The sequence below is a fragment of the Hemicordylus capensis genome, chromosome 2, assembly GCF_027244095.1.
Source record: "Hemicordylus capensis ecotype Gifberg chromosome 2, rHemCap1.1.pri, whole genome shotgun sequence".
NCBI classification, from domain to species: Eukaryota; Metazoa; Chordata; class Lepidosauria; order Squamata; family Cordylidae; genus Hemicordylus; species Hemicordylus capensis.
Genome location: NC_069658.1, coordinates 342,685,920 through 342,710,599, shown reverse-complemented (window position 1 = coordinate 342,710,599; position 24,680 = coordinate 342,685,920). Strand labels below are relative to the sequence as shown.

Sequence of the window (24,680 nt, the reverse complement as noted above, 5' to 3'; positions counted from 1 at the left end):
GAGCAATAAAATCTCAACTAGCAGTCTTGATGAGAATCTCATGAAGAATTTTAGGTTAAAGTCCAAATTATAAATACATCCACTTAAGGCTTGTAGTAGAATGGTCTGAGAAATGTAAGAGAAAAGGGGGCGAGAAGATTTCAGAGAAGCTGGAGGTTAGTTTATCTCTCCTTGTCCGTTGTTGCGTCTGAAGCACTTGTGGAATAGGGGTGAGAGCAGATGTCCTTGCCGGGGGAAGGCAGCAGAAAAGTGGGAAGAAGAAGAAGAAGAAGAAGAAGAAGAAGAAGAAGAAGAAGAGGAGGCTGGTGAGTGGTGTGGAGCTGCCAGTCCCAGAGGTGCTCTTACTCCCAGACCATGGGGCCCCAGTCTGTGGGGCCCCAGTCTGTGGGGCCTCCAAATGTCCAGGGGGCCTCCTGCCGCCAACCTGCACCCACCCTGCCATGCCGAACTGCCAATCTTTTCCATAACTTTAGCTGTCATGTGCACGGCCAGGGGGTGGGGGGTGAGCCAAACAGGCCTCTCCCCTGTGGTAATGTCACAGGTTTGCAAAGATCTATTCCAACTGTGCAGGTGTGCTGGAGCGTCTCAAAGTTCTCAAGGGCAGCTGGGCCAGATGGACTGGCCCAGCGGCTGGCAGCTGCACCGCCTGCTGCCACCACGGCAGAGAAAAAGGCTTGCTCAGCTCACCCCCCACCCCATGGCTGCATACATGGCAGCTACAATTATGGAAAAGATCGGTGGTTCAGCGGGACAGAAGTGGCAGAGACTAGCCCAAATTGCAGGCTTCTTTTTATGAGGGGTGGCCTTGTAGCAGGGGCAGTCCAGGCGCCATAACTACCTAGGTGTGCCACTGGCCACTCCTGACAACCCGACTGGTGTAAAACCAGGCAGGCTAGAGTCCAAAGCAGGTTCAGGATCAGGTTCCAATGCAGGTCCAGGTTCTGAAGCCATGTGGCTGTGGCAGGAGTACTTGTACTCCAAAACATATCTGGGGGCAAGGCATAGATCATTGCCTATGATTGCCATACTGGAGGGGGTGAAACTCCTGCGGGACAAAGAAGTTCATAGCTGCATGGGCTAGTCAACTTGGGTGTAAACCCAAGGAACAAAAGGCTGGAAATGGCTTGGGTGAAGTGTATGTGCAGGTTTGAATGGGTGGCCTTAAGCTTATCTGAGAACCAGGATGTCTTTTCCAGGTGGGAAGATTTTTTTTTTCTTAACTCCTAATGACTTCCTTCCTTGGCTCTGGTCAGCTCACTAGGTCGTTGACAGAGGGGATGCACCGTGCTTATCTGAGTTACTGTGCAGAAGAATCATCTCTTGCAGGAGGGAATTAGTTATTCCCTCTGAGACCATGTTTTCAATCTGGGGTCTGCTTTGTTAGCTTTCTTCTCTTTGATAGAGAAATAAGGAGAGGTGCTCCCCCGCCCTGCCCCGTGGATGATTTCTTTTCAGTCTTTGTTATTGTGACCTTGGGGTACCATTGCCCCATGTCTTGTTTATCCTAAGTGACCATTTGCAAGTTTTGTCATATATGGGCATGTGCAGAGTTCATGGTCCTGTGAGCTTAGGTATCTGAAATGGAAGCTGTGGTCCCACAGTTCCAAATCATATAGAGAGGTGCTGTTTGAGCCCCAAAATAATCTGTTTTGGCAAAAAATATTCTTGCTGAAGCAGAATAAGGTCTCATTTTATACCACCTTAAGTGGCGCAGCGGGGAAATGCTTGACTAACAAGCAGAAGGTTGCCAGTTTGAATCCCCGCTGCTACTATATTGAGCAGCAGCAATATAGGAAGATGCTGAAAGGCATCATCTCAGACTGCGTGGGAGGAGGCAATGGTAAACCCCTCCTGTATTCTACCAAAAACAAACACAGGGCTCTGTGGGTGCCAGGAGTAAAAATCAACTTGACGGTACACTTTAATTGGAGAGGAGAGCTGGTCTTGTGGCAGCAAGCATGACTTGTCCCCTTAGCTAAGCAGGGTCTGCCCTGGTTGCATATGAATGGGAGACTAGAAGTGTGAGCACTGCAAGATATTCCCCTTATGGGATGGGGCTGCTCTGGGAAGAGCAGAACGTTTCAAGTTCCCTCCCTGGCTTCTCCAAGATAGGGCTGAGAGAGATTCCAGCCTGCAGCCTTGGAGAAGCCACTGCCAGTCTGTGAAGACAATACTGAGCTAGATAGACCAATGTTCTGACTCAGTATACGGCAGCTTCCTATGTTCCTATGTTCATCTAATCCGGGATCCTGTTTCCAAATGCAGATATTTCAGTGAAGCTTACAAACAAGGCACAAAAGAAAAACCCATCTTCTGGTATTCAGACATAAACACTTTCTTCTGTTGGTCCTGATTCCATTCTCCATCAATTTCACTGTGAAGTCCTTCTCATGATCAGAGAGAAGGGCTAGGGCTAGCTGCGGGGAGGGTGGTTAAGTTCACCCTCCCCACAGACGCGCCCTCATTGCTGGGTGGCCAGATTGGCCGCCCAGAAAATTACCAGCTCCTACTTGGAATCAGGAGGGAGCAGGAATGTTAGGGGGCCGGGAGGCCCCTGGAACTTTGCGGTGCATTACGGTGAGCCTCTCAATGCTGGTTGGGAGGCTACTCGTGTGTCGATGCTGCACGAAGCCGTGCGGCACCGACATGCAAGCAGTTAGCCTGCTTTGGGGGCACCCTCGCACCAACAACCCGGGCTAAGCGGTGGGCTCCATAAGAGGGCTTGCTGCCGGGCCACTGGCGGGAGACGTGCGGCTCCTGGCGGTACACACACGCAGCACAAACTAGGCCGGTTTGTGCTGCACATGTGAATAGCCTCATAAAATAGGAGTATTATGAGAGAGGAAGAAAACAACTTTCTCTTTCCACTTTCATAATTTTGTAACCTTCTATCATGTTTATCCATTCATCTTTTTTCTAAACTAAACATCCTCAAATGCTATGCTTTAGCCTTTCCTCATAGAGAAGGTGCTCCAACTGCTTGATCATTCTGGTTGCTATTTTCTGCATCTTATCCAGTACTATCATAAGAACTATATATTAGAACTATAATCCAGTTCTAATCATTTTTTGGCATGGGGTGACCAGAACTGTGTGCAATGTTCCAGATATGACTGCGCCATAGATTTATATTAAGTATTGTGATACAAAGTATGATGATACTTTGTGATACTTAAGGATCCAGAAGTTGAGAAATATGCCGCAGACTAGCACTAGGTAGGGTTTCAATGAAGGCCTTGGAAAGGATATTTATATGCTGTGACGTGTCTATAACTACAAAGATTAGAATAGTTCAGACAATGTTTCCCCCCGTGACACTCTATGGATGTGAAAGCTGGACTTTGAAGAAGCAAAATAGAAAAAGTATTGATGCTTTTGAACTTTGGTGCTGGAGAAGACTTTTGAGGATACCATTGTTAGCCAGGAAAACAAACAAATGAACCATGGAACAAATCAATCCAGAATTTTCATTCAAGGCACAAATGACCAGGCTCAAACTATCATACTTTGGACACATTATGCGAAGACCCAGCTCCTTTGAGAAGTCCATAATGCTGAAGTTGAAGGAAAGAGAAGAAGAGGACGATCAGCAGCAAAGTGGATGGACTCGATTATGACAGCAATGAATGCACCACTGAGAGACCTTAAAGGCCAGGTTGAAGACAGATCATCCTGGAAAGAATCTATCGATGTGGTCGCTAAGAGTTGACACCAACTTGATGACACTTAATCAATCAATTGTGATACTGACCATTTTATTTTCTATCACTTTCCAAAAAACTCTAAAATGGATTTTGCCTTTTTCCATTGCTGTTGCATGTGAAGCAGACGTTTTATTTTTTTTAATAAGAATTTTTATTAAGAAGTAAACCAAAGGAGACAGAGACAAATCACCATAAAGACAATATAAAACCAATCATTTTTCATAATGAAAAACCTCATTTTTCTAATTAATTACATCAGTAAAGAAAAGATATCTAGAACAAGATAAAGCAAAAGAAATTCATACTCTTAAAGTAGTAAAATCTGATCAGCTTCTTGTAAGTTACATATCGAGAACACTAAAAGTCAAATCCAGAAAACAGGAACAAAGTTTGACCATAACGGATATTATAATTTATAAAGGGTTCCCAAACAGACATGAATGATTTAGTAGATATACCATATACATAAGCCGAGACTTTCGAAATTGAAGCATAGTCCCACACTTTCAAAAACCAATAGTTTAAGGAAGGAATTTCCAAAATACGCCAATTAGAAGCATATATAATCCTAGCCACTGTGATCATATATAAATACAATTCGTTTAATTTGGCAGGAATATAAGGTTTTATCATACTTAAAAGAAAAATTTCTGGAAGAAAGGGAATCTTAACTTCTAAGATTTGTTCAATTTTAATATGAATTTGTTTCCAAAACTGTTGAGCTTTACCACAATTCCACCAAATATGGTAGAATGAGCCTAAATGTGAGTTACATTTCCAACATTTCTTAGAGAAAGAATAATCTACTAGCCGACCCCCACACAGAGCATCTGTGTGCTCTTTGGGGCCAGCTACCTCTCCCCCCCACACACACCTGCCCCAGTCTCTGGCCAGGCCCAGGCTGCCGGATAAGAGCGCCGCCGTGGTGGCCGAGGTGCTGCTGCTGCGGACGGGCCTGCCTTGCCTTGCCTCAGCAGCCGGGCCCGCTGCCTCCTTGCCTCCGCGGCCACCTCTGCAGCCGCCGCAACCACAGCGGTCGGGCTGCCTCCGCCTCCGCAGTCGCCTCCGTGGTTCTCCTGGGTGCCGCGGCCAGGCCGAGTGCCGCCACCGCGGCCGGGCCGGGCTGGGCCCGCCACCACCACCACCGTCCTGCCGGACCGGGCCGCCCCCGCCCTGCCGCTGCCGCACCACCACCACTGGGCCGCCCCCACCGCCTCACATCTGCAGCCAGGCTGGGGCCTGCCGCCTTGCCTCTGCAGCCGCCCAGCCAGCCAATTCTCCTGGCTCAGCCAGCCAATTCGAGATCCAAGTCAAGCTACTAGCATGATAATAAAGTTTCAAGTTAGGAACTCCAAGACCACCTCTTTCTTTGGAATCTTGCATCACCTTAAATCAAATCCTGGGTTTTTTATAACTCCAGATGAATGAATTGAGCTGTCTGCCATTTATTCAATATCTTGTCGTCTATCTTTATAGGGATCATTTGAAAAAGTAAGTTCATCTTAGGTAATACATTCATTTTTACTGCAGAGATTCTTCCAAGCCAAGATAGATTCAGTCTCTTCCAGCTATCCAGATCAGCCATAATTGATTTCCAAATTGGAACATAGTTATTCTTAAACAAATCTTTATTGCTCCTCGTGGGATTAATCCCCAAATATTTTATTGGCTTCTTCATTACTTGTAATCTTAAAACTTTAGAGAAGTATTCTATCTCTTCTTCTGAAAGATTCCATGTCATGATCTGAGTTTTATCTCTGTTAATCTTATAGCCAGAAACTGAACCATACTGATGTATCTGTGTCATTAATGTATCCAAGGAGTCTTTGACTTGTGTGACAGTAAGGAATACATCATCAGCATATAGTTTTATTTTATGTTCACAATCACCTATTTTGATACCTTGAATCCGCTGATTTTGTCTAATTTTAGTTGCCAAATGTTCAAGAGCAAGTATAAAGAGCAACGGAGAAAGTGGATATCCTTGTCTAGTACCTTTATTGATGATACATTTTGAAGACAAGGATCCATTGAGAATAATTTTTGCTGATTGCTGTTGATATATAGTACGAATCCAGGATAAAAAATGAGGACCACAGTTCATTTTTTCCAACAGTGAGAACAGGAAAGGCCATTCCAAATTGTCAAAGGCTTTTTCGGCATCTAGGAAAAGCATAGCTGTTTTTGTACGTGTCATGGTTACTTTATCAATTGCATTCAATACATAACTTATATTATCTTTCATAAGTCTTTTCGGGATAAAACCAGATTGGTCAGTATGGACTATTTCAGACAGGAAATTTCTTAATCTCATCACCAAGATTGAGGTAAAACCATTTTTTTTCTGCAGCCAACTCTACAAGCCGGGGAAGTGGACAGCTAACCATCTGGTAGAATGAGCCCAGACCAGCAAGTGTGAATAGCTTCTTATCATATTTGGATAGTGAAGCATCACCCTATGGAGTGGGGTGTCAAACAGTCAGAAATAGGGACTTTTCAAAGGAAATAAATGAGTTGTATTAAAGAGCACAATAAATGAATTTTATTAAAGAGTATTGAGTATTGGTTGCAGTACTGGGATTGAAGGCTGTTCTGAGAAAGGAGGAGCAAGTGGGGGCTGATGAAGACAAGCCCCTTATGGAAAAAACAAAGGGGAGACAAGAACAAGGGTGGGGAGGGAAGAGAGCAGTTTATACCTCTCCTGTTCTGTTGTAGTTGAGGTGAAGGGTGAATCTCAGGTGGGGAGATTTGGGGTTCCACACTGCAGGAAGGTCTTCACTGTGGGGACATGGGAACTTCAAGCCTTCCAGGTTAGTACCTGGATCCAAAATGTATAGGTGTCAGATGAGCATTGGGGTCCATTTTGGCCAAGTCCAAGGAGCAGGGTTGAGCAGAAAAGAAGGAGGTTCCAGGGCAGTACAGAACAAAGTGTTCACCAGCAGTATGCTCTCTAATTTTTAGCCTACTATCCAGTAGGCTTATGAAATCACCCAACATTCTGCATTTGTGTCCGAGTCTGCGTGCGTGCGTATTTCATTGTGTCCCCCACCCAACTTCACAATGCCTGGACCAATATGGACCAAATTGGGTACAGTTGTAGGGACACATAGGGACACCTCAGTGGTGCAGTTTGTGATGATGTCATCCACCCTGATCCAAGATGGCAGACGCGTAAACCTTTGAGACGCAAGTGGGCTAACTTGTGAACTGCCTAACCGATTTGAACCAAATTTGCTACATCTGTAGGGACACATAGGGTTGCCCAAATGGTGTGGTGTGATGACGTTATCCACTCCAATACAAGATGGCGTCCATGTGAATATCTGAGGTGCAAGTGGGCTAATTTGTGGACTGTCTAACCATTTTGAACCAAATTAGGTACAGTTGCAGTGAGTGACACACAGGGACACCTCAACAGTGTAGTTTGTGATGATGTAATCCACACCAATTCAAGATGGCAGACACATAAACTTCTGGGGTACAATTGGGCTAACTTGTGGACAATCTAACCGATCTGAACCAAATTTGCTACAGCTGTATTGACACATAGGGATGCCCCAGTGGTGTAGTTTGTGATGATGTCATCCACCCCTATTCAAGAAGGTGGGGGTCCAAGCTTTTGAAGTGCAAGTGGGCTAACTTGTAAACCGCTTAACCAATTTGAACCAAATTTGCTATAGCTGTATGGACACATGGGGATGCCCCAATGGTGTAGTTTGTGATGATGTCATCCACCTCAATCCAAGATGGTGGATGTGTGAACTTTTGAGGCACAAGTGCACTAACTTGAGGACTGTCTAACGGATTTGAACCAAATTTGGTACAGTTGTAGTGAGTGACACACAGGGACACCTCAATGGTGTAGTTTGCAATGATGTCATCCACCCTAATCCAAGATGGCTGATGCATGAACATTTGAGGTGCAAGAGATCTAACTTGTGGACCTTGATTTGAACCAAATTTAGTCCAGTTGTAGAGACAGTGAAAGGAAAGTAGGCTGATTAGTTCTTACTAGAAAAACTTGTTTTACCTATAAGCCTGCTGTGCAGGTGGCGGCGAGCTCCTTCCTCCTCCCCTCCCCCGGGTGACAGCATGGCCTCCAGGCTCTGCTATCTGCAGCCCGTTTCTGGCTTTCCTTCACATGGAAGTAAAGCCGGAAATGGACTGCAGATAGCAGAGCCCGGAGGCCATGGAGTCACCTGGGAGGAGGGAGGAGTTCACCGCTGCACGCACAGAGGGCTTTCAGAGGTTAAAAAAAGGGGCACTGTGACTCTCCCTTCCTTGCCCGCTCACCCTGCATCCAGCCACCATGGTGCCCCATCCTGCCACAGACGGCGGCGAGCTTTAGGGGGCAAAAGGGGGAACTTTCCCCTGGCTTCCTTCCCCACAGCTACTGCCGCCACTGCAGCTTTAAAAGAAGAAGTAAAAATGGGGAACTTTCCTCTCACCCCCCCTCCCAGCAGCCACTACCACCGTCACTCCTCAAATTTTGCCGCTGTGGGCAGATGCCTCCTCTGCCTCTGCATTAATCCATCGTTGGGTATGTCAACCTGTTTTGGTAGTCAGAGGAGCTGCATAGGTGGGTCAGCACTATTCAGCAAGAACACAAATGCATTAGGACTTATTTATTTATTTATTTATTGTTAAATTTATATACTGCCTTTCATTAAAGCAATCCCAAGGCGGTTTACAGCAAAAAATTTAAACACAAGATGGTTAAAAAGGCACAATTAAAATATTAAGTGGGGAAAAAATTAAACAAATCTGATTAAAAATTTAAAACAAAAGCATAAAAGCAAGACAGACTATAAAGAGCAGCAGCAGAGAATCAAATAAATGCCTGGGCAAAAAGCCAAGATTTTACACTTTTTCTAAAAGCTGTGATGGAGACCGAGGAGTGAATAGCCACCGGGAGAGCATTCCAGAGTCTGGGGGCAGCAACAGAGAAGGCCCTGTCCCGCGTGCACAACAACCGAGCCTCCCTCATTGTCGGCACCCAGAGCAGAGCCCCCTCAGATGACCTCGTCAAGCGTGCAGCAACCGTTGGGAGCAGGCGGTCCCTCAGGTATCCCGGGCCCAAACCGTTAAGGGATTTAAAGGGCAAAACCAGCACCATGTGACTTGAAGTACAGCAGTTTAGTCAGTGGGTAAGAGTTGCTCTGATTGCATTACGATGTAGTCAGTAGGTCTATGGAAACTTTCCATTTTTCCAGGACAGTTACTTGCTGAGCTGGCAATTTAGTATTATCAAATATTCAAGAGCACTGGGCATGGTTCCCACTAGGCTCAAAGCACAACACCCCTGTCTACATATTAGATACCAATGTATCTAGATCTATTTCTCCATACCAACTTCATCAGGAAATGGCATGACCTCGCTAAGTGCCTGCCTGGAAGTGATATTGGGCTGGATGAGGAATAACAGGCTGAAGTTGAATCTAAACTTGCCTGAAATGGAAGCCGCCCCTCACAGCACAAGCTTTGGTTCATGCAGCAGTTTTCTCAGCCTAGATGAGAGCTAAATTTCGTGTGTGTGTGATTGTGTGCATGATCACACTTTGGCAACAACATGAGATCATTCACACAATCAAGGATTGTGTTGTACCCAGATTTGGGAGCTATATGTCCTCCCAAATTCCGGGTAAAGCTGGGAAGCTTTTCCTCCTACCTTGCTTCCACACAATCACTTCTACCCAGGTTTTCCTCCTACCTTGCTTCCATACAACTGAAAATTGTGAGCACACATAGATCCCAAACCTGCATTTAACACAGTTTTGATTGTGTGAATCACCTCTGAGTTGTCTTCAGCAAGGCTTGCTCTTCCATATGTCAAATTACTCTAGTTTTAAAATGCTTTATATCAATTTATCAGCAACAGGTACTCAGCTAATCAGCCTGTCATTTCCTGGCTCTTCCCCAAACATTTTTGTTAAAATTGGTGTTAACATTGGTGACCTTCCAGTTTTCTGTTAAGGATGCCAATTATGGTAGCGGTTCATATTTTTGTTAGAAGATCAACAATTGCACATTCGGTCTCTTTAAGAACTCACCTGTGTAACCACCATACCCAGTAATTTGTTAATTTTTAATTTGCCAGTTAGCCCTAGAACTTTGTCTCTTGCGGCTCATATGTAACTTGGTTCTTTAGGTGTCTTATCCCCAAAACTGGCTCAGATGTGGAGTTCAACATCTACCACTGTGAAGTTCAGTGCAAATAATTAATTTATTTTATCTGCAATCTCCTTGTCGTCCTTCTCTAATCATTTCACATTTCTGATTCTACAAATTCTTCCTTATCCACGAGACTCTTTTATTTTAACTGCACTGTACTAACAGTAATACTGTTATATCATGTGCTGCTGTTATATCATTATATACAGGGGCACACCTAGGTAACTTTGGCACCCAGACCTGAAGAGCTTTGGAGGCCCTCCCCCTGCTGTGAGCCCCCACATTTTTAAATGATACCATATCTCCCCCTGCTGCTTCTCCTTCCTCCTGAGGGGCCTCCAAATGATCTGGTGGCCTCCTCATAGCCCCGCCACTCCTGCCCCATTGCTCCTCTGCTGCACAGATGCCACTATTTTGCCCTCTTCACCACCGGGGGGTGGGAGGTGAGCCAAGTGGAGCAGGTCATGGCCACCCCCCCTCCTGTGGCTGCAGCAGCTGCAGTTGGGCCTGTGGCATGCCTGTGCAGGTGGGCCCCCCACCTGAGTATGGAGTGTCGCGTGCCCATGATGTCGGGCAGCAGCGGTGGCGGGGTGGCAGAGCAGCAGCAGGGCAGAAGTGGCAGGATTATGTTGTTTTGTGATTTGTTGTGTTTTTTGTGTTATATGAATAAATGGTGAATACTTTATAGATAGCTTTTTGGCTCGTCTGATGGCTACTCAGGGACGGGCCTTCTCCATTGTTGCCCTGAGGCTTTGGAAAACACTTCCTGCTGAAATAAGAGCCTCCCCATCTCTTACAACTTTTAAAAGGGCAATCAAGATGCATTTGTTCACCCAGGCTTTTAATTAGATATTGTTTTAATTGTGTTTTAATAGTTTTAACTTTTTAAATTTTAACTGTTGAAATATGTTAATCTTTTTATTGTTTGTTTTAATTGTCTTGAAAACCGCCCAGAGAACTTGTGTTTTGGGTGGTATAAAAATATGTTTAAATAAATAAATAAATAAATAAATAAAATAGTCCCCAAAGCAGTTTACATCAATATAAATATAAATGAAAAGGCACCCTGTCCCCAAAGGGCTTACAAGGTAAAAAAGAAACATAAGATAGACACCAGCAATAGCCACTGGAGGGATACTGTGCTGGGGATGGATAGGGCCAGTTGCTTTCCCCCTGTTAAATAAAAAGAATTGCCACTTTAAGAAGGTGCCTCTTTGCTCAGTTAGCAGGGGACTAACTGAGCAATGTGTTTTTATTGGATGCTTTTTTTAATGTGTTGTGAGCCACCCAGAGAACAATTTGTTATTTGCTAACAAATAATGCTTATTAGTTGTTCTGAACATCAGATGATTTCATGCAGTATTACTCAAATTAGATAATATTCAAGAAGGTTAAATGATTTTTATTGTCTAACATGCTAAAGGATAACTTGCATATAATAGATGCTGTTTCCTCAGAGTTTGTTGGTGAGATCATTCCGATTGATGATGCTCGGCCATGAAACCCATTAGGTAAAAAGACCATTGTTTCCAGCCAGGTTCAGGTGAGGATTAAAGGTCTCTTTCTCGCTTTCCCAGAGAGGGCATTTCCCCCACTGGCCGGTAGTAGGATCAGCAAGGAGAAGGCAGAAAAACAAAGGCCAAAGAGGAGCCAGGGCTTTCATTGGCTTTCAGACTGAGACAGCCCTACTAAGCTATTTCCTATACATTCATTTTACATAGGCTGTACTGTACTAGCTGTTCTCTGCTTCCATGACCAACCTGGCTTCTAGTCCATCTAATAACATAGACACCGAAGCTATTCCCATGATCAGCAAAAAATGGGCTAGAGAAGGCTAGCCTGATTTCTCCTGATTGTGGGAAGCAACGGGAGCCATGTGGCTCCCGGTGGCGGCTCAGCGGCCAGCCCACTTACAGAGCCCACCATTTAACCCCGGTTTCGGGCATGAGAGCGCCCCAAAGTCAAAAGGATGGCATGTCGCTATGGCACAGCTCTGCGCTGCAGCGACTCATGAGTAAACCCAACAAGGAAACTACAACAAGCCTCTTGGCATCGGGAGGCTCCCCAGAATGCCCTGTGCACTCGTGTGTGTCATTCAGAGACTTCTGGGTGGCAGGAGGCCCCCGAACCCCGCTGCCCCAACCGGCTCTGTGATGGAGCTGGCAATCATCCGGGCAGCCAATCTGGCCACCCAGGTAGGGCTCCCTGCTCATCTGCGGGGAGAGAGGGTCAAGTCGGCTCTCCGCGCAAACCCCCTTTAGGCTTCTCATGAACTGTCATTCTTCTAGAGTTACATACATCAAAGGGAAATCTAACAGTATTAACCTAGCTTGCTACTTGCATGCATAGTAAACTCGTGATGCTGTTGAGGCAGCACATTAATTATTATTACTATTCGAGTTTCTGTTTTGTTGCCCGAACTTCTGGCATAAACACAAATGCCTTCCAGTTGTTGTCTTCTACTCTTATCCAGTTCTTTAGACTAATATTCCTCCCCCACTTTCTAATCTGTATTAGTGGCCTCAAATAATTGTATTATCTCTGCATTTTTCTGCACTGACCTCCAGAAGACTTCCCCCAGCCTTAATGAAGTACAGTCCAGCAGTCTGCCTTGTTGGAACCTTATCCCATTATATTACGTGCTGTTGTTGTTTTAAGTAGGAGGGCAGAGAGCCCATTTGTTTATTCTGTTAAATCATTTCTACAACATGTCTGAATCCTGGGAGCTTATGTAACAACTGGATGCTCCCTCCATATCGAGTCAAAGGGGCCTTTCCCGCAATCATTCAGGGGGAAGGCAGGGTTAAGCCTACTTTTCCTGCAGATGGTCAGGATTGGCCCCAGCCGTGCCATGGTGGCGACTGGCGTGGCATTCCAGAGGCTGGGGGAAACGCTCAGTGAGTGTGGTGCGTTGGGAGATTCCGCAGGGAGACCAGCGCTCTAGGTGATTGTCTCTGTGTCATCATAGGTTGCAAGCCACCCAGGCTGACACACAACCCCAGAGCCTGGGTTAATGGTGCGCTCGCTTGGTTAACCCAGGCTAAGAGCTGGGCTTTGGCACTGGGTTTGGTGCTGCGGCACCACCACGATCCACATGGACCCCAGCGGTTCTCACCGGCAGCCAAGCCCAACCTTGGCTGCCCAAGCCTGGGAACAGTCTCCTTGATAGCGATCCCTCCATATGGGCTAGGCTAGAACTCTTCTCTGTGACATCAGGTTTTCTAAAGGGAGACAATTTTCTGAAAGGAGAAATAATCATTCATGTGTGACCCCATCTCTGCTCTGAAACTGACCACTGAGACAGAGCTGTTGCAGTTCAGTAGGAACAAGGACAACATCTTTCCCCAGGAAAAGAAGTGTACAGTACTCTCACATGGCTAAGATACTTCTAGGCTACCAAGGGAATGAAAGTTTGGTATACACACAGAACACACTGAGGCTGTTCTCACAAGCAGTCAAGACCGGGCTAGGGCAGCTAAGCCTGGGCATGGCTCCTGGCAGTGCCTCGGCACCAAACCTGCCTCGGTATCCCGCCTCTTAAATGAGGTTAAAGGAGCAAGTACCTGACTGTGTGTCAGTGCCAGCTGCTTTCAGCCAGTGCTGAAACACTGATGGGCACCCGCCTGTCACTGGGGGGATCCCCACAAAGCACTGTGGGCTCATGCGGTGCATTGTGGGATATCCGGGGGCCGGGACGACACATCCCTGCCTCAGTGATGTCAGGGGTAGCAGTGGAGTGTCTGGGCGTGCATTCTGTGTGCCCAGCACCACAGGATGAGCTTCTGTGAGGGAGATAAACTTTGCAAGGCTTCCTCCCAGCCCGCCTGCCTGCCCTCACACTTGATCATGAGAAAGGCCCCATAAGTACTAGGAAAGTCTGAAAAGGGATTATTTCTCCATCTGTTGTTCGGAACTCGGGATGAAGTTTACATGGTAAGAGAAACCAGAGTTTCACAAGCTAATGGCATGTGGTGTGGAATGTTTGCCTGCGAGAGTTCTGCTGCCTTTTCACACACTTCACTCAGACCATGATTCTGAAGTGGGAGGGCTGCCAGTAGATGCTCCAAACATCGATGTGTGTGTGCCACAGGATAATAAATCTCCTATAGAGTTATAGCAAAACAGTGGTAATTCTGTAAAGGTAATTCTGTTTATGTTTCATTTATTTTGCTGTTGTTTTTATATCCTGCCTTTCCTCCAAGGAGCTCAGAGTGGCATACATTTTACCTTTACAATAACCCTGTGAAATAGGTTGGGCTGGGACAGAAATCTTATTCACACATTAAGTTACACACGTACAATCTGTGTACAGTGTACACATGTACAGTTATTCACAGTTAGGGTCAACACACATACAGCAGTACACTTTTTATCTGTACCATGCATTTGAAGGTTTACCATGCATTTACCTTTGTCACAAACCATGCCGCTTGTTACGATCTTCTGGAGAGGTCTGGTTATGGATGCCACCAGCTTGTTTGGTGACGACCCATGATTGGACTTTCTCTGTGGCTGCCCCAGGGCTTTGGAATATGCTCCCTACTGAAATAAGAGCACCTCCTTCTCTGTTTGTTCTCAGGAAGACCCTCAAGACTCTCCTGTTTTTGCAGGCTTTTAATTAGAATGAATTTTATTAATTTTTAAAACTTGCTTTAATATCTATTTCAACCTTGAGCCCCTGGAGGCGCAGTGGTAAAACTGCCACCTTGTAACCAGAAGGTTACAAGTTCGATCCTGACCAGGGGCTCAAGGTTGACTCAGCCTTCCATCCTTCCGAGGTCGGTAAAATGAGTACCCAGAATGTTGGGGGCAATATGCTAAATCATTGTAAACCGCTTAGAGAGCTCCGGCTATAGAGCGGTATATAAATGTAAGTGCTATTGCTATTGCTATTTTATTCTATTGCTTTTATTCTCATGTAGTTTAATCTGTAACTTTTAAATATTTTAAATTTTGTACACTGCCTAGCGATGTACATATCAGGTGGTATAGAAATATGATAACTAAATAAATTTACCATGCACTCTGCGCTCGCCCAGTGCCCAGCCGTGGACATCACCAGGGCCTGCGGGCCAGTTGGCGCTGGCAAGCATGGCCAGGCCCAGGCACAGCAGCTAGAAATCAATAAGCTGGCCCCAGGGGAGCTGGTGAGTGCTGGCAGTGCCGGCACCCCCAAGTTGCTGTCGTTGCCTCACTCTGACCCTGCCCAGGCCAAGCCCGGAACTTGCTCCAGCCCCTCAACAAGTGCAGGTCAGCAGCAATGGCGGCACTGTGCAAAACATGCCCACCTGCCCACCTTTAGTGCAAGAGAAAGTGCCGCATGTTCAGCAGCCCCGGGCCAGGGCAGCTCGTCATCTGCAGCAAGGCCCTGGTTGTTGACCTGGAAGCCACTAAAAGTTTTTAAGGAGGGGTCTCGTGGCGGGGTGTGTATATGTCTCTGAAGGGTCTAAAATTACCTAGGCGCGCCACTGAAGGTGCCAGTGAGCAAATGTTAAAACACTTTATTAATAGAATTGAAAAATGCTTAACATTAGATGCCATTGCATCCACAGCATTGAACATACCTTGGACTGACATCTATTAATATATCTAATAATCCAAAAGTGGTAATTCTCTTATATTTAGCATGGGGAAGCAACAGTCCCTGTCCAGCCCAGCACTGCATTCCTTCAGTGGTGCTTCTTTTTAGACTGTGAGCACTCTGGGGTCAGGGACAGAGGGGCACCTAGGTAATTTTGGAGCCTGGACCGAAAGGCAAGGTATGGAGGTAGGCCAGCGGTGGTCTGGGTTATGCTGCTGCAGCGGCCCCCTAGCACTGGCCATTGTATCTGATGTCAGACACAGGGAGCATTTAGCCATACCTTCTGTGTCTGAAGACAGACGCGGGGGTGTGGTTTTAAAGGCAAGAAGAGTCACTCCAGCCACTCTGCGAATGCAGCACTGGCTGGTTTAGCTCCCAAACAGGGCCACATGGCCCCATTTGGGAGCTGAATCATGCCCCCCATATCTGGCATCAGATGTGTGTGTGGGAGTGTCTGGAGTGTGAGGCGTGGCCCCCGAGGGGTGGCAGCCTGGGTTCTTTGAACCCATTCGTTCAATGGTGGCTCCGCCCCTGCTAAAGGCCCACCCTCCCCTTCAAATTAAGCATCATCAAGCTTGGCTGGGCAACCACAATACCCAGGACAGACTAAAGAGGATTTGGGGCCCCAAGACCAGAGATTAGAGCACCTCTGGTCAGGGAATCATCAGTCATCTCCTCCTCCTCCTCCTCCTCCTCCTCCTTCCCATTTTGAGTACCTTTTCACTGGAAAGTAGCATATACACACGTGGACAATAGGATTCCAATCAGGGCTCATAGAAGCCCACTTCAGAATAGTCCAATGTTTTGTCCTTAGCCATTCTTGGGTGGTTTTAGCTATGTGTTTTAGGTCATTATCCTGTTGGAGGATCCATGACCTGCGACTGAGACAGAACTTTCTGACACTGGGCAGTAGGTTTTGCTCCAGAATGTCTTGATAGTCTTGAGATTTCATTGTTCCCTGCACAGACTGTGGACAGACTGCACAGACTGATGTGACTTGCCCAAAAGCTCAAGTTTTGTCATAAACAAGCCAGACTGGAATTTGCTAAAATGCATATTAACAAGCCACAATGATTCTGGGAGAATGTCCTTTGGACAGATGAGACAAAACTGGAGCTTTTTGGCAAGTCACATCAGCTCTATGTCCACAGACGAAAAAACAAAGCTTCCAAAGAAAAGAACACCATACCTACTGTGAAACATGGAGGAGGCTCGGTTATGTTTTGGGGCTGCTTTGCTGCGTCTGGCATGGGGTGCCTTGAGTCTGTGCAGGGAACAATGAAATCTTGGAAACCTCCTCCTCCTCCGTTGTCTCTCCATTGAGCCTGGCAGCCTGGTTGTTGCTGGGCACAATGGCCACCTGCCGCCCTCTTCATTGCATGGCATTGTGTTGCTGCTGGGAACGAGGGCCATCTGGCAGCATATTGCTGCTGGGCAGAACAGCCACCTGCCACCCCGTCCACTGAGCTCAGCAGCTGTGTTGCTGTTGAGTACAAGGCCAAGGGCCCCATGTGATGAACAAGCCAGCCCCCAGCACAACTGCCTTCCCCTCCTCCTAGCATGAAGATGGAAAGGGAAGGAACAGAGAGTAGTAGAGAAAATGGGTTGAAAGTGCATGGCTCTGGTTCCTTGCCCTTTCCTTTAGAATTGCAGGTGGGTGGGGGGAGAACCCTTCCCACTCCATGCAACTGGAAGGAGGAGAGGAGGCAGTGATGGGGAGAGCCTGTTGGGTGGAATTTTTAATTCCAGTCCTCACCACCGCCTCCTGTATTGTCCAAATGAGGTGGGGGGGGGGCGCACAGGCAGCCAAACAAGAGATTTGGGCCATCCAGACAAACATTTGGGCCACTTGCCCTTGTGCCCAGTGGTCACAAACACCGATGCTGTTGATGCCAGTGTGTGTGAGCCCAAACAAGAAAAGGGCGGGGGGGGAGAGAAAAGAAAATACAGGGAGCAGAGGAAGGGGAGGAAGCAGCTGAGACCAATCTAAATGGTCTCCCTTTCTCTTCCTTGGCATACCAAGCAGCAGAGCTTTGCAGCCAAGTAGACTGGATTCCTGTAGCAGCTCCCAAGAGGTGTTATGAACATTGTTTTCCCAAATGAGAAATGAACAGAGGGCCATTTATTATAAATTACAACATAACACTAGCCTCTTGTCATTGTCTGGCCAGCTGTTATTTTCTTCCATTTGTTTAAGAAACTAGCATAAATCACTGTGAGCATTTCACAGGGCAACAGAGCTATTGTTCCTCAAGACAGATACTCCAGGGCATTTTCTGGACTACAGGATTTGCAACAGTTAATGCATTGCAAACTGTGATGGAAAAGTGCAACAGTTTCAAAACGAGAGTAAAGGGTTGTTTAATGCTCCATTGTAAGCTGGTGGCCATTCATATTTCCCATCCACTGAAACGTATTTTCCAGGCAGAGAGTGTCCATCTTCTCATTGAAACGCATTTATCTGCCCCTCCTCCTGATCCATTTGGGCCAATGGAGTCGTGGAGTGTGTGTGACGTGATTTTTTAAAAATTATTTTTTTTAATGGGGGAGCAAAAGTGGTGAGTCTGGAAGGAGGGAAGAGAGGAACTGGAGCACCTGGGTGGGCGCTCTCTTCCATGGTGGCGGTGGCCAGTGGTCCCTTAGCTCCCCCGCCAGGGCTGCTGAGGGCAGCCCTAACAGCAGCAACCTCTACCACTCCTCCTCATTTGGTGCCCCAGGCAGAGCCTTGCTAGGGCCAGGCAGCCTTGCAGCAGTGGTGGGGCACCTTTCTCCTCTCCGCTGTCACCCTCACTGCTTCCTTCCTGCTGGGCCTTCTCCTAAAGGAGGATGGCAGTGGCGTGCCTCCAGAGAAATAGATAGAGAGATAGAGATAGGAGAGAGGTGGAGGGGAGGGGAGTGCTCCTCCAGTGAGGGCTGTGAGATTGCACAGAAGTAAATGAATCATGATTCAGTTCAATCAGCTTCCTTTTAAGTAAGTGACTGTTCTCTCTTCCTGCCCTTTGCTTTGTAGTATTTATTATTTATTTATTTAACATATTTGTTTACCACCCAAAACAGAAGTCTCTGGACGGTTTACAACAAAACAAAACAAATAAAAAGGCTAAAACATTACAACAATTTAGAATTTAAAATGTTAAAACTATTTAAAATTATCAAACAATTAAAACAGTATCTATTTAAAAGCCTAGCTGAACAAATGTATCTTGACTGCCTTTTTAAAAGTTGTAAGAGACGAGGAGGCTCTTAAGCAAGTGGGATTGCACAGTAGTAAATAATTTAGTTCAATGGGCTTCCTCTTCAGTAAAATGTGCACGAGAAAAGGTTGGACTCAGAAATCTGCTCAGCTGCTCTCCCCTCTCCTTCTGTGTTGACAAGCTCAAGTTAAGTTGGAAGCAAGTGGAGGAGGAGGGAGGTGTGGGGCTTGGGATTGGTGGGGAGGAAAGGAGGGGGAAACTAAGATTTCTCTTTGCCTGTTTCTCTCCCCATGATGAGGGGGCAGAGGAAGCAAGCAGGGACGGTAGGGTGCGGGGAGAACTGTCCATCCTGCAAAACACCACAATGCATACAATGCAGGGAAAGGCTCTCTACAATGGAAAAATGAAGCTACTTTCCTGCAGCGCATTTACAATGCTGTAGGGCAAAAACGCATAATTCAAATTCAAATCAAGGCATGGGAAATATGAACAGCACCCTGGTGTGAATGAATGCAGCAATACCAATTTGGAAACACAGGCAATACTGAGGGACACTTAGCGGATACGTTGCGAGTATGTCACAGCGTGTAATCTGGAAAATGCTCAGAAGCAACTAATTATGTTTATGCACCAAACATACATAATTAGGGTTGCCAGGTCCAGATGGTGAAAAAAGTCTATATCCATCACCAAAATAGTGGAAATATAGGACCCTTTTCTCCAAAAAGAGTCACCAAAAATTCTCCACTTTGCATAAAATTCACATATGCTTATTAGTATTATATATACATATGTTGATAAAAATGGGATAATATGAGAATAAATACAGCTCACCACTGTGAACCTGATGACCAGGCGAACTGTATGTCTGCTCAGTCTGCTGTCTAGGTGCCGAGTTCTCAAGGCTCCTGCTTCTTAACCATAAATTCATCTCCTAGTTAGGTTTACCACACACACAGTTCTCTGTCCTCCCCCTGTTCTCTCTGTTCTCTCCAGCCAGGCCAGCAATTTCACTTCTCGGTCCAAGGCAGGGCAGCCCGCTAGCTAACTGAGCCAGCCTCTTTGCAAGCTGGTGCAGTGGTGCATGCATGGTCTCCCACTCTCTTGCTGTTCTCTGCGACTACAAACATGTATATACCATTTTTCATCAGAAAGTTTCACAGTGCTTTTCAAAGAAAAATAAATGAAATGCTCTCCTGTCTCCAAAGGGCTCACAATCTAAAAAGAAACGCAAGTTAACACCAGCGTCAGCTACTGAAGGAATGCTGTGCTGGGGTTGGTTAGAACCACTTTAAAAGGTGCCTTTTTACTCAGATAGCAGGGGTAACTGCTAGTTCTCACGGCTGCCACCACCGGAAGGAAGCAAGCTGCACCTGCCAGGCCCACCTATCCTTGCTCTTGTATCATATGGCTCTGCAACCTGCCATTGAAACAGATCCTCCACCTCCACTCTGGCTTACCCATTGGATGGATGGTCAGTAGGATGCTGGCAGGGGAAGGAGACAAAGAAAGAGAAATCGCTCATGAGAGCAAAGTGTTCTGAGTGAACAAAATGTTCCAGCTGCTCCCCAGAACTTCAGACACCACACCACATGCAAAAAACTTGTTCCATCCTCCAAATAGTCTATTCCTCCTAATGCAAAGAAAGAAAGAAAGAAAGAAAGAAAAAGAAAGAAAGAAAGAAAGAAAAAAAAGGCAAAAGTTGCACGTCCTCTATAAAAGTCCATAGTTGGCAACCCTATACGTAATACCATTATTTCAAACATCTTTCTCATAAGCCCCACTGACTTCACAGAGACTGTTTTTCAGGAGTGTAGTGTGTGAAATTTGAAACATCTTCTTTTGAGAGAAATTAAGAGAGCTGGTCTTGTGGTAGCAAGCATGACTTGTCCCTTTAGCTAAGCAGGGTCTGCCCTAGTTGCATATGAAAGGGAGACTAGAAGTGTGAGCACTGTAAGATATTCCCCTTAGGGGATGGAGCTGCTCTGGGAAGAGCATCTAGGTTCCAAGTTCCCTCCCTGGCATCTCCAAGATGGGGCTGAGAGAGACTCCTGCCTGCAATCTTGGCGAAGCTGCTGCCAGTCGGTGTAGACAATACTGAGTGAGATGGACCAATGGTCTGACTCAGTATTTGGCAGCTTCCTATGTACTTCAAAAAAATGCAAAACACAATCATCACACGTTCAAATTTACATACTTTCTTCATGCTAGATAGAATGGTTAGAGCAAGTGTTTAGAACATCACAAGGCTGGATGTGATGTAGGATGAGTTAATTATTACTTGGAAATACATAATATTGCAGCGATATTATTTGGAATCTAAGAACATGAGAAGAGCCTTGCTGGATCAGGCCCAAGGCCTATCCAGTCCAGCATCCTGTTTGCCACAGTGGCCCACCAGATATCTCTGGGAAGCCTACAAGTAGGAGATGAAGCCCTGCCCCTTCTCCTGCTGTTGTTCTGACCCTCAAGGCCAGGGGCGTATGGGAGGGGAGAATGGGCCTATGTTCACTACTTGGTGGCTTCCCCTCTCCCTGAAGTGCCCTCTAGTGGGTGGACACAATGGGCAGGCACCCCTCCTGCCACACTATCACAATCTCATTCAGCTCTGTATCTAGGCTATGTCCTGCATTAATATATTTTACTTGATTTTGCAACACCATCAGTGCAATTTCAGCCTCAAATTATTCCATCTGGAGGATTCCCCATGCATCTTATACTGCATTATTTATATTATTTATTTATTTAAAATATTTATACCCCGCCCCTCCAGTGCAATACTGCTCGGGGCAGCTTACAACAATAAGATAGACACAGATACAAGTAATAAAATTAATTTTTTTTAAAAAAAGTCAGATTAAAAACAATTATTAGGTTCCAATTAAAACTGAAAATTACAAAAAGCTAAAGAAGCTAAAGAACCTACCAGATCTAACAAAATAATAATGATATTTAAAAGCCTCCTTAAAAAGGTGTGTTTTAAGATGTTTTTTAAAAACACTGAGGGAGGGAACATAGCGAAGCTCTTCAGGGAGGGCATTCCAAAGCAGAGGGGCCACAAGCGAAAAGGCCCTGTTTCTAGTCCCCGCCAACCAGATCTCTGTTAGTGGCAGGGTCATGAGCAAGGCCTGAGATGATGATCAGAGGGCCCTGGCAGATTCATATGGGCGAATGCGGTCTGATGGGCCCTCTGTACAGGTCATTCTTCCCCTCCATTGCTAATAGCATCTTCACTTTTGGCTCCAAATATGGACCTGAGTATGGCTAGAGATATAGTAGGTGTTCTGCAAGCCTAAAGAGCCTAATAAGGCCCTCGAGCCTTATGTTTGACACCCTTGCTCTAGCACACACCCATCTTATGCATGTTTACTCAGAAGCAAGTCCACTCCATCCACTGGAGTGTACCCCTAGGTAAATGTGCACAGGATTGGTGCCTTAATCACAGTCATGGTTGAAACTCAAATTCTAGCCTCTTCCAAGGCTGTTATTGTTTACATATGTATTTGTAATTCTTCCCCATCTTTCACTCAAATGTGATTGTTCTGAAAAGCAGAGCCAAGGTCACAAGAGACCAAAAGAGCCAGACTGCAGATCAATGGCTGGCTGCTTCTAATAGCTAAGTAGAAGGTCTGGTTCATATGATTGCATTAGCCTGGCATTTAGTGGGGTCTTTCTAGCCCATTCAGTTTTAGACAAACATGATTTGTTGAAACAAACAGATAAATAATTCAACTGAAGGCAGCCTCTTAGCTCTCTGGTCAGTATTAATTTTATCACATGTATGGAATGGGATCATCTAACTGGGTCAGGCTTTCCTTTTGCAGTGGCCCTGGTAACTACATATGGAAACCAATAATGTGCAATTTTAATGTGAAAGATGGGTGGTGGGAATTTAGGGGTGGGGGTTAGTTTGGAAGGCCATCCTGGATATGTCAATGTAATCTGATATATGGGAAGATTTTCTCCTGCTGGAAATGTCCTTATTTTTAAAAAATTGTGCTTGTTTCCTTATTCACAGAAAGTTGCAAACTGTATTCAAAAAATCTTCAGTCCAAAACCAAAACATAGGCATGGGGCTGCTTGATCAAGCCAACAGCACCATCGTTCTGGAAGAATTCGTCTTGGATAAAAAGCTGCCAGTTGATTGGCACACAAAGGGCCTTGTCACCCCTAGTCAGGGCCTCCAAGGATCCAGTTATCATATGATGGACAGTACGAAGATCTTAGGGGTCCAGATCATACTGATAGCAGCCTACTCCCTAATAATTCTTCTGGGGTTCATTGGCAACTCCTTAGTCATTTACATGATTGTGAGGTACAAAACCATGAGGACTGTAACTAACTTTTTCATTGCTAACCTGGCTCTGGCAGATTTAATGGTGGACACACTCTGCTTACCCTTCACTTTGGCCTACACACTGCTGGATGAGTGGAGGTTTGGGGCTGTACTTTGTCACTTGGTCTTCTATGCTCAAGCTTTAAGTGTTCATGTGTCTACCCTCACCTTAACTGTGATTGCTCTGGACAGGTACAGATGCATTGTTTTTCACCTAGACAGCAGGATATCCAAGAAGATCAGCTTCACTATCATAGCTATTACATGGATAGTAGCTGCTGTCCTAGCCAGCCCATTGGCCATCTTCCGAGAGTACAGGTATGAAGAAATTCCATACATCGATCTCAGATTGGCTGTCTGCTCTGAAAAATGGCCTTCAGAAAACAGAGATGCCACCATATACAGCTTATCCATGCTCCTCTTGCAGTATGTTCTCCCTCTTTCCATCATTTGCTATGCCTACATCAGGATATGGTTCAAGCTGAGAAGTCATATCAGTCCCATTGCTAGGAATGACAGTCACTGCCGCAGGAGAAAGACCACAAAGATGCTGGTGATGGTCGTGGTAGTGTTTGCCATCTCTTGGCTCCCTTTCCATATTTTCCAACTTGCCAGTGACCTAGATCTGGTGCTCATCTTCCATGAGTATAAACTTCTTTATACAGTTTTCCATGTTGTGGCCATGTGCTCCACTTTTGCCAATCCTTTGCTCTATGGCTGGATGAATAAGAACTACCGAAATGGCTTCCTCATGTTCTTCCGCTGCCAGAACAAGCCGGAGAGATTATATACAGAAGGATCAATCAGAGGGCGGTCCTACACTTGTAGAGCAACCACCTTCAATGGGAGCATCAAACACTCAGCAGGCAATGGACAGCTACCAACTTATGTTTAGTACATAAGCAATTGTATCTCCACAAAGAGGCTGGAACCTCGGTGGTGTCCTCTAGGACTGGTGCATTTTCTAAACATAGAAATGTGTTGTATTGCCAAACTGCTGTCACTCTCATAGCCAAATGGGAGAACCTTGTGTAAGTCTAAACAAAGAACCTTTGTTCTATCTCATGAAACAAGTTAATTAATCCTTGCCTTGTGTTCTGTGCTGCTTGTTACATACACATTGGAAAATATGTTCTACAAAGGATGCTTTCCTTTTCTGTAAGAGATATGATACCATTTGGCTTCAATGTTATCTTAAGGGATGGGAAATCAATGGACAGGATTATTAACTATTCTTATGCATCCAATGAGAATATCTGCACCACTACTGAAAAATAGGATAATATGGTAAACATTAAATGCATTGTATATTCTTCTAATTGGCATGTCCTTCGTTCTTTTGAACTTCTCACTGAAAATCCCTATTATTTCATACACAGTCTTCAACTTTAAGACCAAACTATTGCCATTATATTATGGGCAACTTTTGGACAGGTATACATAACAGCTGGGAGGCAAAAGGGATGCCATACGTAGATTTTGTAGAAACTCTGGCTTAAAATTCTGAATTTTAAGTTTTCAAAACTATTGCAGATGAACCAATGTGCCAAATATGTATTGGTGTCATCAGTAGTGATAGTTACTGTTGTGGTGTGTCCAGAATGGAAGGTTTCCTTGCAATCACCTACTGATATTGGTGTGATGAGCACAGTGATCCCTGAGATCAGTCACTGTTTGCCCTCCACTTCCAAGGT

At 45.6% G+C, this 24,680-nt stretch overlaps 1 protein-coding gene across 2 annotated transcripts in view; it reads left to right on the top strand.

Annotated features, from left to right (window-relative positions):
• Window positions 1-24,305, top strand: part of LOC128341944 (neuropeptide Y receptor type 2-like) — a 35,198-nt gene extending 10,893 nt beyond the window's left edge. Inside the window, exons 1-2 of one of the 2 annotated variants that reach the window (XM_053288616.1) lie at window positions 8,709-8,769; window positions 22,669-24,305. In XM_053288616.1, the coding sequence (XP_053144591.1) occupies window positions 22,721-23,881 (1,161 nt within the window). In that variant the 5' untranslated portion in view covers window positions 8,709-8,769; window positions 22,669-22,720 and the 3' untranslated portion in view covers window positions 23,882-24,305. Of the gene's footprint in view, window positions 1-8,708; window positions 8,770-22,668 lie in introns of those variants that run through there. The other variant, XM_053288615.1, reaches the window with a different exon arrangement.
• The last annotated feature ends 375 nt before the right edge of the window (window positions 24,306-24,680 follow it).